General features: G+C 39.6%; 1 protein-coding gene across 1 annotated transcript in view; it reads left to right on the top strand.

Annotated features, from left to right (window-relative positions):
- Window positions 1-2,478: 2,478 nt before the first annotated feature.
- Window positions 2,479-13,467, top strand: part of LOC145342132 (copper-transporting ATPase 1-like) — an 82,692-nt gene continuing 71,703 nt past the window's right edge. Inside the window, exons 1-2 of the mRNA XM_080187386.1 lie at window positions 2,479-2,556; window positions 7,661-7,801. Coding sequence (XP_080043512.1) covers window positions 7,700-7,801 — 102 coding nt within the window. The 5' untranslated portion in view covers window positions 2,479-2,556; window positions 7,661-7,699. The remainder of the gene's footprint in view (window positions 2,557-7,660; window positions 7,802-13,467) is intronic.

Here is a 13,467-nt window from a genome sequence, read left to right as displayed (position 1 = left end):
TTTTGGGAAGAGGGCCTGGGGGGCATTGTGGTTAGTATAGACTTGATGGGTTAGGATTACTGTACTGTAGGGATTCTATTCTATGAATAGAACCGATGTGTTTTAAATCATAATCATTTGTTCAATCTCTTGCCGCATTTTATATGTGTGTAAACTGCTTTCTTGTTAGCTTTTAATTCTGTTTTAAAGTCATTTAACTCAATGCTGGTAGTTCTGTCAGTGCTTTAATGTCTAATAGTTTAAAAATCTTTACTAAACTATTAAGATTTTTCCCTTACAGAGGCCAAATGCCATTTTTTCAGAAAGAAAGGTCACATTGGACCCTATAGACAGAAGAAGCCTGTACAGTATGAGCAAAAAAGGTGGTAAGATCCATGAAATAGAAGGTATCAATGATGTGGGAATGCTGTTCCTTGGAGAGATTGAGGGACCAAGTGGAGTGCTGATATCCTGGTAGAACGAAACAAGATGACTATGCTTCAGGTGAGACACATTTGTAGCAGTATTGGTTCTTTCTGATACTGAACTGTGGCTGGAAAAAGGTTCTCTTTAGCCATCAGGCATATAACTACACAAGAGGTGTAGAACTTGTGGTTATGGTACAACTAAATGCAACCCTTCAATATACAGATATAGAAATTACTGAAACCATAAATGTGATACTGAACCAGAGTAGTTCACTCTTAAGCAGGAAAGCCTGATTTTCATCTGATTTGCAGAGAAGAGGAATTGGGAAGCTGAGAAGATCACCCTAAAATCTTCAAAACTGTATTTCCACAATCTTCACTGGACTAGGAAAACTGAATGCAGCATACCATGTAATATCCAGTGTTGTTATTTATACTCAGAGAAGTTGCTCATCCATTCTTGCCAAAGGTAAAGAAAGTGATTGCCTCCATGTTGAAGCAACTTCACCTGTGACAGAACCAACAAGCTCATGCTTGGAAATGGTCTGAATGCCAAAATCCAACAGATCTATCTGAATTTTTGTAGATCTTACCCAACTGAAGTAAGTTGTCAAACCCAAAGTTCTTGTTATGTTGTCTGTGAACAACAGCATAGTAAATTTGGGAAAGGGTTCAATCTTCACAAAGCTAGATGCTAATTACGTTTTTGGCAACTACCTCTCGATGAAGAGTCTATGTTGCTTACACCTTCAGTACACCACTGGAGAGGTTTTGTTTCAAACATCAGCACCAGAAATCTTTCAGAGGACGCTGTCAACCACCTCGAAGGACTGGCAGCATGTCAAATGAACGATGTCCTGTTTGATGGATCCGCTCAGACAGAACATGATGCCTAAAGGAAGCAAGGACTTACACGCAATGTTATGATATGGCAAGTGGTAATCGCTGGGCTAAATAAATCCCAAAGGAAAACTTGATCAAGCTATGAGAACGATGTACAATGTATGTTATTACAAGAAATTATGTGCACTGAAGTCAGGAGTAAAAATTCCAATACCACTTTTGGAGATTTAATAAATGAGATTTTTTGAGTTAGTGAATGATTTATTAAATTTATATTTATTAAATCTACCATATAGTGCAAGAAACAATATTTTTCACTGTATCCCAATACATCAGGCAATAATAAATCAAATCAAGTTTTGATGATCCCTCTTTTTTCAATTAGTTGAACTTTTTTAATACCCAATTTAATCCAAAGTCCTATTCAAAGTCTCAAAAAGTGAGACATTTCAGATCCAAGCTGACAAGACAGGCTCACCACTTCCTGTCTTGGGCTTGATCTACATGATCCAAGCTGTTTGGAGCAGGCATTGCACTGCCTCCAAGGATTGATTTTATTTGCATCTTAGCCAAAAGGCCCAGATGTTGCTTTAAAAAATTGCTTGAAATGAAGTCTCAATTTAACTTCATGATTTCAACCAAGTGTAGGACGCAAAAACTATATTTGATCTTAGCCAAAAAGTTTTTAATTAGAATCATAGAAACCCAAAAGTACAGGAGGCCATCGGGCCCTTTGAGTCTGCACCAACCACAATCTCACCCAGGCCCTAGCCCCATATCCCTACACATTTACCTACTAATCTAAGCATCTCAGGACACTAAGGGTCAATTTAGCATGGCCAATCAACCTAACGTGCACATCTTTGGACTGTGGGAGGAAACCCATGCAGACACAAGGTGACTGTGCAAACTCCACACAGACAGTGACCCAAACTGGGAATCAAACCCAAGTCCCTGAAGCTGTGAAGCAGCAGTGCTAACCACCATGCCGCCTATCAGTTGATTACTATTTCAAAATAGTTGAGGCTCCAGTGTTTGGTGAGGGCCAGTTGTCCCCTTTATAGGTTCCCAGCACCTGACCTTTCATCTTTTGATTGATAGGCCTTGCACAGTGACGTCAGCACATCCGCCCGCCCCACCGTCATCGACGTGCATGCGTAGAGTGGGTTCCGCCCCGCAATCCCATTCCTCCGGGGAGCACTGGCTGCGACGATAGGTTCCGGGTGTACGACAGAGCGATCACAACCACTGGCGGGGCAGTGAGGAGAAGGTGAGCTGCTGCTTGTATTCGGGTTGAAGGCCTAAGGTAAGGAGTAGCTACCGATGTTACAGTGCAGGCATAAAGCTTTGCTTTTAATAAAATGCGTTTGTGGGTGAGATCCGGGATTGAAGCTGGTGCTGGCTCCAATTCCTGGAAATAAACAGGAGGTTCAAACGGAGTTGGATGAAAACAACAGGGTAAAGCAGGGGAAATTAATGAGAATGAATGCTATGGTCAAAAATATTTTACATAAGAGAGTATCAATAAATTGATTTACAAGAACTACAGTAAAAAAACTGCAAAATAGAATGATTTGTACGTAAGAAATTAGTCCAAAATTGTGCGGGTTAGGTTGGTTGGCCATTGCTAAAAATTGCCCCTTAGTGTCCTGAGATGTGTATGTTGGAGACATTAACGGGTAAATGTGTAGGGATATGGGGGTTGGGCCTGGGTGAGATTGTGGTTGGTGCAGACTCGATGGGTCAAATTGCCTCTTTTTGCACAGTACGAATTCTATGATTCTAAGCACACATTGACAAATCACACAGATGATGTTTTTAAATTAAGTGTTGAAGCAAAGCTAGTATTGTAAGAGTTCATGTACACATTGGATTGTTTACTACGTAGTGATATTGAAAGGACAATGTTATAATGCAGGAAAATACCCTAAGTCTCCATAGAAATACAATCAAACAAATATTAGTATGAGGTAAAGAAGTGGTCATTGAAAGGCTGACTAGATGCTTGGTGTGAGGGTTAGGCTTTAAGGAGGATCTTAAGAGAGAGAGAAATAAATTGATTGCTTAATGTATTAAGTTTCAGACTTTACAGCCAAGCTGGCTAAATCTGAGCCATGGGATTGTGAGGGCAGGGGAGATGATGTGCTAAAAGGCCATAGTTTCAGGAATGCAGGATTTTGGAAGAGGTGTAAGACTGGACGAAATGTCAAAGACAAGGAGTGAAAAGCAAATGAGGGATTTGGACACAAAGGTCAGAAGTTTAAATTCAAGACGGTGGTCCAAATGAAAATGCAGATCAGGAGCATATAGTCGTTGAATGAATGGAACTTAGCGCAGCACAGGACACAGGCAGAGCTTAGATTCAGTCAAGTTTTTGAAAGGCTGAGGATTGAAATAATCGAGTTTGATTTTAAAAGTATGTATGATGGGTCTAAACTTGGTAGGCACCAGTGGGAGTGAAGATAGTGATATTTATGTGGAAATAACCTGCATCTGTATAGCATTTGTAACATAGTGAAGTTACTTTAAATAGACAAAGATCTATTCAGGTTGGAAGCTTAGCTCAAGGTTGTAGAAAGTCTGGTTCAGGTTGAATGGTGGCAGGATCGGGTAGTGCCAACAGTCCAGAGAAATCATTGTGTGGCATGAGTTGAAGACAATGTTTATGTTGCCAATAGTTCATTCAAGGAAATTATGATTCACCATTTGAGGATGGTACAGTGGTTGGCACTGCTGCCTCACAGCATCAGGGACGGGGTTTGATTCCTGGCTTGGGTTACGGTGCAAACTCACTTAGACATTCTCCTGTGTCTGCATGGGTTTCCACCGGATGCTCCGGTTTGCTCCCACAGTCCAAAGATGTGTTAGTTAGGTGGATTGGCCACGCTAAATTTCCCTTTAGTGTCGGGGGAATTAGCTAGGATAAATGCATGGAGTTATGGGGATAGGGCCTGGGTGGGATTGTGGTCGATGCAGACTCAATGGGCTGAATGGCCTCCTTCTGCACTGTAGGATTCTATGAACCATGAACTAGATGTCAGACAGTCAGACTGACAACACCAAGCCATTGGTGGGATCAAGAGAAGATCTTATGAGATTGAGCTATCATGTCAAAAGCAGACATGTAGAACCTAAGGTTATGTTTCTGAATGATGTCACTAATACTAGGAGGTGAAATAAGGAATATATCCTTGATAGATTCTAGATGTCATCGTCAGTGGTTGAAATTGAGAATGATGTCTGTCAGGTTTGATGAGTCTACAGTTGATCGGGAGCCCAGTTCAGCATCCACAAGTTCTTCTGCGGTTAGGGCAGAAGGGAGTGAAATTTGCAACCCCAGCTTGGTTTCTTTCTCCTTCCTCTGCCACCGCCATTCTATCTCCCCTCAAGTTGCCATCGCGCCTTGATGGAGCAGGTGGAACCACAATAAATAATCTATAGCCTTCTCTTTCCAGTTAGTGGTGTTGATGCCTCTGTGCTTTAGCATGGCTTTGAGCATTTCCTTATACCTTTTCCTTTGGCTGCCCTTTGAATATTGGTCAGTGGTGAGCTGGGAGAAGAGAGCTTGCCGAGGGAGGTGGTTTCCAGACATCCAAACGCAATGGCCTGTCCGTTGGAGTTGGTTCTGTGATAGCTGGACTTCGATGCTAGTAGTTGTAGCTTTATGGAGGATATTAGTGGAGATCCGCCCATTTGATGTCCAGGATTTAATGCAAGCACTGCTGATGAAATCTCTCAAGAATCTTAAAGTGGTATTGATTGTCTGGGTTTCTCTGCAGGAAAGAAGGGTGGTCAACAACAATAGCCTTATAAACCAGGACCCTGAATATAATAGTGTGAAGGTGGGAAGAAAAGCCATTGCAGGAAATTATTTATAATGACTGGATAGGTAAGAATGGGATGATGGCAGTCTTCATGCTTTGTTGAAAGTGAGGACAAAGAACGTAAGAACTAGGAGCAGGCGTAGGCTATTTGGCCCCTCGAGCTTGCTAAAGAGAGGGTTTTAAGATGATGATTAGCAGATGACCAACAAAGCCTGGTGTTACCTTTGCAGGGTGTTTCTAACTGAGAAACATAAATAAGTATTTAACAATTACAATGCAACCTCATTTTATTTTCCCTATGTTGTTGTGTAGAAGGAAGCCTATGATTTTCAGCTATCTATTTGCTGTTCCCTCCTGGAGATTCATATGTGTGGCTGTACTCCTATTGACCATTGTTCATAAGTCTTGATATGATCTTTGCTGCACTTCTCAATTAAAGAGTGGACTGCTCCCTTACGGGATCTCTACACGGCAACGCCTCTGATAGTGCACCGCACACCAGTTTCAGCCTGGATTATGTGCTCATGTTTGGACTTATTATTGAACCCACACACTAGTGACTCAGGCAAAGGGATAATCAAATGCATTGAGATGATAATGACTTTGCATTTTGTCAGAGCACTGTGTACATGGCTTTGTGGTGAGACATTTTATAGAATTTTTCTATAGTTTTTTAATAATATAGTTGGTGTATGCAAAGAAACTACGCAGGTGGCTTTGTGGTAAAAGGATATTTCTGTAGAACTTTATTATAGTGAGCGCTTGTAATATATATGTAATGTCTGGGGGAATTGCGGTGTATAATTGTGTGTTCTGGTGAGAAATATTTTGAAGTATATCAGGCTAGAAGGAAAATTGTGTGGTTTAGATTATTTAAATCTGATCATATATACTCAGGAATGAATAATAGGCTCGTCTATAATTGAGCAGCTTTGAAAAAACATCTGATAGTATTCTCACTTACAGCGAGTTGCTGATTTATGTTTAAAGTTTATTTATTAATGTCACAGGTAAGCTTACATTAATATTTCAGTGAAATTACTGTGAAAATCCCCTAGTCACCACATTCCCGTGCCTGTTTAGGTGCACTGCAGGAGAATTTAGCATAGCCAATGCACTTAACCAGCATGTCTTTCCGAAAACGGGAGAAAACCGGAGCACCCAGAGGAAACACGTGCAGACACGGGGGGGAACGTGCAGACTCTGCCCAGACCATGACTCAAGGCCTGAATAAAACCCGGGTCTCTGGCGCTGTGAGGCAGCAGTGCTAACCTTTGTGCCACCCTGACATTTAGATAACCACTTTTTTATTGATTATATAAGTTAAATAGTGGTAGTGATATTTTTGGGATCAAACTGTAATTATGCCATGTTTTCGTGGTAAACATTAATCCATTTCCCAACCTTCCCTTCAAGTGGTTTTTGGGAGAGGGAAAAGGGCAGGAGTGAGCCAGGCAGGAAGAAAGTTTAAAGGTAGACAAAATTAAAAGATGGCCTCTAACTTATTATAATGGTGCATTTTATTGTGATAATTGTATTGTTAATTTTCATCCAAACAACAATCATGGAAAAGTCATCCTTTATGATTCTCCTTATGACTTATCTCTTTGACCAGAAACTTGAATGGCTCAGTTGGTAGCAAGCCTGTCTGAGTTGGAAGGTCCTGGTTTCAAGTCCTACTCTCAAGACTTGTTGGTTACAGATTGATCATTCACACGGCTCAAAGTAAATTGTTAATCAGTCTGCAAAATCCTTGCAGTGCTCCACACTATTTGCCAAGGAGAGAAAATAGCGTAACGTTGTATGAAACAACTTTAATCACGCCCTACTATTTCTCGATGTTGCCCAGTGTAACATTTTGTTTCTTAATAAACTTACACTGTGAAGTATCTTGGAACATTTTGTTGCATTAAAGGTGCTGTACGCAAGAACGTAAGAGAAATACAGCCCATCAAGCCTGCTCTGCCATTCTGTATGATGATGGCTGATCTTTGACTTCACTTTCCTGCCCAAGAAACTCAACAATCTGTCTAATTCCAGACTTAAATATAATTAACACTGGGGCATTCACAGCCTTCTGGGATAAAGAATTCCAAAGATTCAGAACCCTTTGAGTGAAGAGATCCCTCCTCATCTCCGTCCCTAAATGATCAATCATTACCTTGACACTGTGCTCTCATTGATTCCCCAGACAGGGAAAACAGCCTCTCAGAGTCTACTTCGTTATGGCCTTTCAGAATCTTCTATGTTTCAATGAGATCACCTCTCATTCTTCTAAACTCCAAAGAAGGTGGCCAGATTTACTCAACCTCTCATCATAGGATAACCCTCTCAACTTCAGTACCAATCTAGGAAACCTTGTTGTCAAATGTTTGTTCTGAATTTCATAGTAGGCTTGCATATGCATAGATTTCTACAAACTATCTTTAGAACATTTGCTCAATTTATTGTAAGGACAAGTAATGTCTGTGGAGTGTAGAGGAAGGCATTGTTTGCTAGATCTTGTCTTCCCTGGAGCTATTTAGAAGCTTTAGTTGTGGTTTTTTTATCTGATTACCCATTTATCCTTGCTATTTACATTTCCAGTGATGTGAAGACCAAAGAAGAACGGGCGGGAAAGGCAAAATGAATTCCATCACCATATCTGTGGAGGGAATGACCTGCAACTCCTGCGTGCAGTCCATTGAGCAACAAATTGGAAAATTACAAGGGGTCGGCAAAATAAAGGTGGCTATTGTATAGTTTGTTGAGTGCAACTACTTTCTTCCCCCCATGTTTTGGAGGATTTTGGTAAAATGTGATAAGTATTTGAAATAGAGGAAGATGCATAACTACGGAAGAGACTGTGGGATAAGGTTTGGATTGGATTTGATTGCTCCAACATGAGCTGATACAGCAAGGATAGACTGAATGATTGCAGTCTGTGCTATGAACTTGTACACTTCTAAAGGTTCTTTTGAATTCCACTTTTAAGTGCTGGTTTGCCTTTCTGTGCCTGTAATAGATGAAGTCATGCTACCTTTCCATAGAAGAGAACAGTGACCTTGGCGTTGATGCATGAACCGTCATTTCTTTAGTGCCTTTTTCTCTCTGACCTTTTGAAAACCATGCAACTAAGTTTTTTTGATTTATATGACGTCCTGACCCTTGTGACTTAGAATAGTTCTTAGAATAATAACTCACCATTTGTATTTGTCTTTAATTGAGCACTATTAGGAATAGCATTCCAAAGTCCCCTTAGATCTTTGAGAACAAAGCAAATATCCTTGCTGACTAGTACACTGAGTGCAAAAAGTTATGATTTACAAAAAAAAAATTCTCTATTGTTTTTAATGGAAATGGCATTGTGAATCCAGACTTTTGTGATCAGTCAGGTCAGTACAGGAGAAATTGAAAGTGTTTTGAACAATAATACCTAAAAATGTCAGGGACAGTTAGCTATGTAAAAAGCCTGAGGGCGGGGTGACATTAGAATTTATTACAGGCTTTCTTTAAATACTGAATCCAAAGTTGCTGGTAAGATCTTAACAATTGGTGTTTGAAAAAATTGATTTGATTTGTACTTTGGCCATGAAATTCTCAGATAATCAACTGCAAGCTATGCCTTCAACAGTCTAATCATTGTGCTTCAGAGTCTGCACTGATTGGTGCTTTTAGTATTAAAAATTAACCAAAAACCCTATGAAGCCTGTTGAATGGGAACATAGAAGCTCAAAGAAGATAACTCAAGTTTCACTTTTGTGCTTCCTTAAGCCAGTTGAACTACTTATTTAAGTTGCCGACAAAGGAATCTATATGCTGGAAATCTAGAGTGATAAACACACAAGTCCTGAAATGCATTGAGCTGTATCTAAAAGAAAATGCATTAAGATTTCAGGTTCAATCCCTCATTAGAACTAAACAAAAGAGTTATTGAGTGGCCTTTGGTTAAAAAAAAAGCTTGAAACCATTATAATGTATTTTAAACAGGCAAGCTCTGTGCTGTTGAAACTACTGCAGGATTACTGGTAATGGGTGAATATTTAATCTCAAATTCAGTTATCTAACTGGCCGGGTAGGGGGACATGGTTATTATCAGGGCTGGTCTCCTTTGGTGTACTTGAATCTATGGCAAACGTAGCAACAGGAAAATGGTCAGGGAAGGTGTCAATCAGCAGATTAGCTGCATTCATTCTAACAGCAAGAGATTTTGCTGTGTGTGAAACAAATTTTTGCTTTATTATCTTTATCTTAATATATTTGAATTACCTCTAGAATTGAAGTGGAGATAAAATGTCGCCCTCCAGTTTTAAAAAGGAAAAAATGTGATTATTCATTTACAGTAGGTTAATGTCATGGATCCTTTAGCGATAATAACCAAGATATGTAAAGTTTACAAAAACAGAAAATGCTGGAAAAATTGCAGCAAGTCTGACAGCATCTGTGGAGAGAACAGAGCTAACATTTCAAGTCTGGATGACTCTTCATCAAAGCCTACATTCAGCCTGCAAGCTGTCTTCAACAGTCACATAATGTCTTTCAGTTCCGTGGAAAGATTTAAAATTAATGCAGAATCTTATTTTTGACAATGAATGTAGGACACACTGATTAGTTTCAAATGAATGTGATGTTTAGCAATAGATCAGTTGCTCCTGAAAGATCAGTATTGATTTGTTTCTTGTGAAGTCCTGTATATTGCCACACTTTAAGAATGTAGTTATTAGTTCAGATGGTGGTCATTTCCTTATGTTTAAACAGTATAAGTAGCTGCTGGTTTAGTAAATAAACTCTCTAGGAGATGGATAATCAGATCAAATGGAGTATTAGTGGTATAGAGTTACAGGAGTTTCTTTCCTATTCAAATGGCAGTGGCCTGTTTCTTATCATATCTTTTCTAATGTTGCAATGATTCTACATATATTGATGCATAATAAAATAGTGTGTTTCAAATCATTATCTTAGCTGAATTGCTGTAGGCCCAAGATTCCACACTTGACCTATGGTGCTGTTGCTATTGTGCAGTTAACATGATGTGGAGATGCTGCTGTTGGACTGAAGTGGGCACAGTAAGTAGTCTCACAACACCAGGTTGAAGTCCAACAGGTTTATTTGGTATCACAAGCTTTCGGAGCGTTGCTCTTTCTCACCTGGTGAAGGAGCAGCGCTCCGTGATATCAAATAAACCTGTTGAACTTTAACCTGGTGTTGTGAGAATTATTACTGTGTAGTTAACAGTTGGAGGAATGTAAGTTTCTTGATTTTTTTTTTTAATCATCATCTTCAGTGAAGTTCCTTCATGTGGTGTTTTTTCTTGTGTCCACTCACTCAAATGTCATTCCTAAGGTCAGGAATATTGCTGGTTGCGGTACTGAACCCATATCAAACCTCTCCTTGTTAGAATATAAAGGTAGGCATTTGACTGTTGACACAATAATTGTTCAGAATCCTGAATGTGTAAACTCTGGCTAAGTCCTACATTGCTTTGTTAATTATTTAAAAAGTGATATTCCATCTCAACTATGCATCCAGTGAAAATTCAGTCACTTTAACCGCCTGGATGAGATAATGCAGTCACAGCAAACAAAATTTTATTTAAAAGAGATTAAGTGCATGTGGGGCAATGTTTCTCTTGTATTTTATCCTACTAATCCCTCTAATCTACATATATCATGGCACGCTAAGGGGCAATTTAGCATGGCCAATCCACCTAATCTGCACATTCTTGGACTGTGGGAGCAAAGCAAAGCATCTGGAGGAAACCCATGCAGACGCGGGCAGAATGTTCAAGCTCCTCAAGGCTGAAATCAGACTGGGGTCCTTAGTGCTATGAGGTATTGGTGCTAATCGCTGTGCCACTGTGTTCTTGGCATTAAGTGGGCAGTTCAAGGAAAAATGGTGCTCCCTGCTGGAAATTGAATTTGTTGGTTGAGAATAGGATTGGTCTTATCTGATACGTGTCCTGAATAAATAAGTTGTCACCTGTTAGTTATGCTCACTTGTGAAGAATGGCCATGTGATTAAAGTCAAAGACAATATTTTCATTGTAAAAATGTCTTTCTCTGCTGAAAAATGAGGTGAAAACAACCTGCTACTTTTTGAACTGTACTCCATGCATAAATGGAGGGAGAAAAGAGAGAAACACAAGGACCTGCCTGCATTTTATCACCATATCTGGGCTCTAATGCAAATGCTTTAACTTAACTGAAAGTGGCAACGCGGTGGATAAGGTAGTCAAGAAGGCATTCGGAATGCTTGTCTTCATTGGCCAGGACATTGAGTTTAAAAATTGGCAAATCTTGTTGCAGCTTTATAGAACCTTAGTTAGGCCACACTTAGAATATAGTGTTCAATTTTGGTCACCACACTACCAGAAGAATGTGGAGGCTTTGGAGAGGATACAGAAAAGATTTACCAGGATGTTGCCTGGTATGGAGGGCATTAGCTACGAGGAGAGGTTGGAAAAACTTGGTTTGTTCTCACTGGAACGATGGAGGTTGAGGTGCAATCTGACATAAGTTTACAAGATTATGAGGGGCATGGACAGAGTGGATAGTCAGAAGCTTTTTCCCAGGATGGAAGGGTCAATTACTAGGAGGCATAGGTTCAAGGTGTGAGCGGCAAGGTTTAAAGGAGATATATGATGCAGGTTTTTTACACAGAGGGTGGTGGATGCCTGGAACTCGCTGTCAGGGGAGGTAGTGGAAGCAGATACAATAGTGACTTTTAAGGGTCATCTTGTCAAATACATGAATAAGATGGAAATAGGGAGACATGGTCCCCAGAAGAGTAAGGGCTTTAGTTCAGTTGGGCAGCATGGTTGGTGCAGGCATGGAGGGCTGAAGGTTCTGTTCTTGTGCTGTAATTTTCTTTGTTCCTTATTTTTAAGGCTGACATCTTTTCTAACTATTAAGATTTTCCATGAACAATCAAATAAGTTCCATTTCCCTTTCCGTCGACTACAAATTGCATACCTTGCACTCACATGATCTCTGACTGCCAAGAAACTGATTTTGATTCTCTGTCTCAGTTTGGCTTGAGTTGTTCTCTGTGTAGCTTGTGGCTTTTAAAATAGCAGGTTCTGTGACTTTATAGGTGAAGGAATTATTCCATTTCCATGGTTTAAATTGATCTTTGCTCCTATTTTTCTGTCAACTATTTCCTTTGACAAGTATTGTGCCACTCTTTGTTCCTTTTCAATATTATAAGCATTCCACTTTATACCTATAACCTGAAAAGATTGCCGTTACAATTAAAATGAAAGTATTTCCAAATTGTTTTGATTTGTTTTGTTGAAGGAGCACCACAAATCAAATGCTGCATCTTTATTTGCAGCATTCCCTGAATGAACATCATTATGTCAGAATTAGTTTATGTAAAGGTTACTCTGACTTTCACGCTTTATTCAGTGTTTGTGTGCACTTGTGATGTGGCGCTGAGGCATACAGTTCAGAAAAGTCCCAAGTTGCTGGCCTGTGCTGTTTGCTGACATCAGCTAGGTTAGAGTGGAAATACTCTTTATTGTGTCCAATATCTTCAGACCAAGGAGAGGAATAAAAACAACTTCTAATTGCTCTCCAGTTACCTCTGCTATAAATTTACACGTCAATGCCAGATGAGAGAAAGATTAGGCACGGCAGTGATGGGTATAATTCTCCTTGCCTCCCTGCCCTACTCTTCAGAAATTCATCCCTCCTCAACTCCACCTCCATCTTCCCAAATCAGTTGCCCATTAATGGCCACTCTTCTTGATTCCTTTCTCGTCATCATGTCTATCTCCATCAGATGTTCCAGCTCAGATTCAATATGTGCGCTACATTTTATCCAGAAATTTCAGTTCTACCAATGACAGGAACCCTGACAGCAAAAATATATCTCTTGTACTTTCCATAAATCTGTATCCTCATCTCAATTACTCAAAAGTCCACTTGGCTTTGTTGTGTGCTTGTATTCAGAAGGATGTTTGTGGAGCACTGCAACGACTTATGCCGAGCAATGATTGTGTCTTTATACTGATTATTGAGCTCTCTTAGTGATGTTGGTATTGAATTAGTGTTTTAAATCCTGTAAATATTGCATGATGTTGCCCTTATACAATTTAGCCTGAGGATAGTATTAGTCTTTTAACCACATGCTAGTCAATCTTAAATCATCACTAAATTTAATTTTTCCTCATGAGTCATTGATTTATATTGGGAGTTTCAAATGTAGAACTTTAGCTTTGGGTTTGCTAATTAGATTTGTAGCCTCTATAACTAGACAAATCAAATAAACGCCTGCCTTGTTAAGCTTGAGGAAATGCTAGGAGATAATATTGTGACCATTGTACCCTGGTTAATTATTTTATTGCCATAAATTATAATTAAAGCATGGCTTGTAATCAATTTGTGATTCAATTATCTGTAGTTATTGACATG

This window comes from Carcharhinus amblyrhynchos, chromosome 4 (genome assembly GCF_965287045.1).
Source record: "Carcharhinus amblyrhynchos chromosome 4, sCarAmb.v2.hapA, whole genome shotgun sequence".
In the NCBI taxonomy this organism is placed as follows: Eukaryota; Metazoa; Chordata; class Chondrichthyes; order Carcharhiniformes; family Carcharhinidae; genus Carcharhinus; species Carcharhinus amblyrhynchos.
The sequence above is the reverse complement of the archived record's forward strand: the minus strand, read 5'-3'. Positions and strand labels throughout refer to the sequence as shown.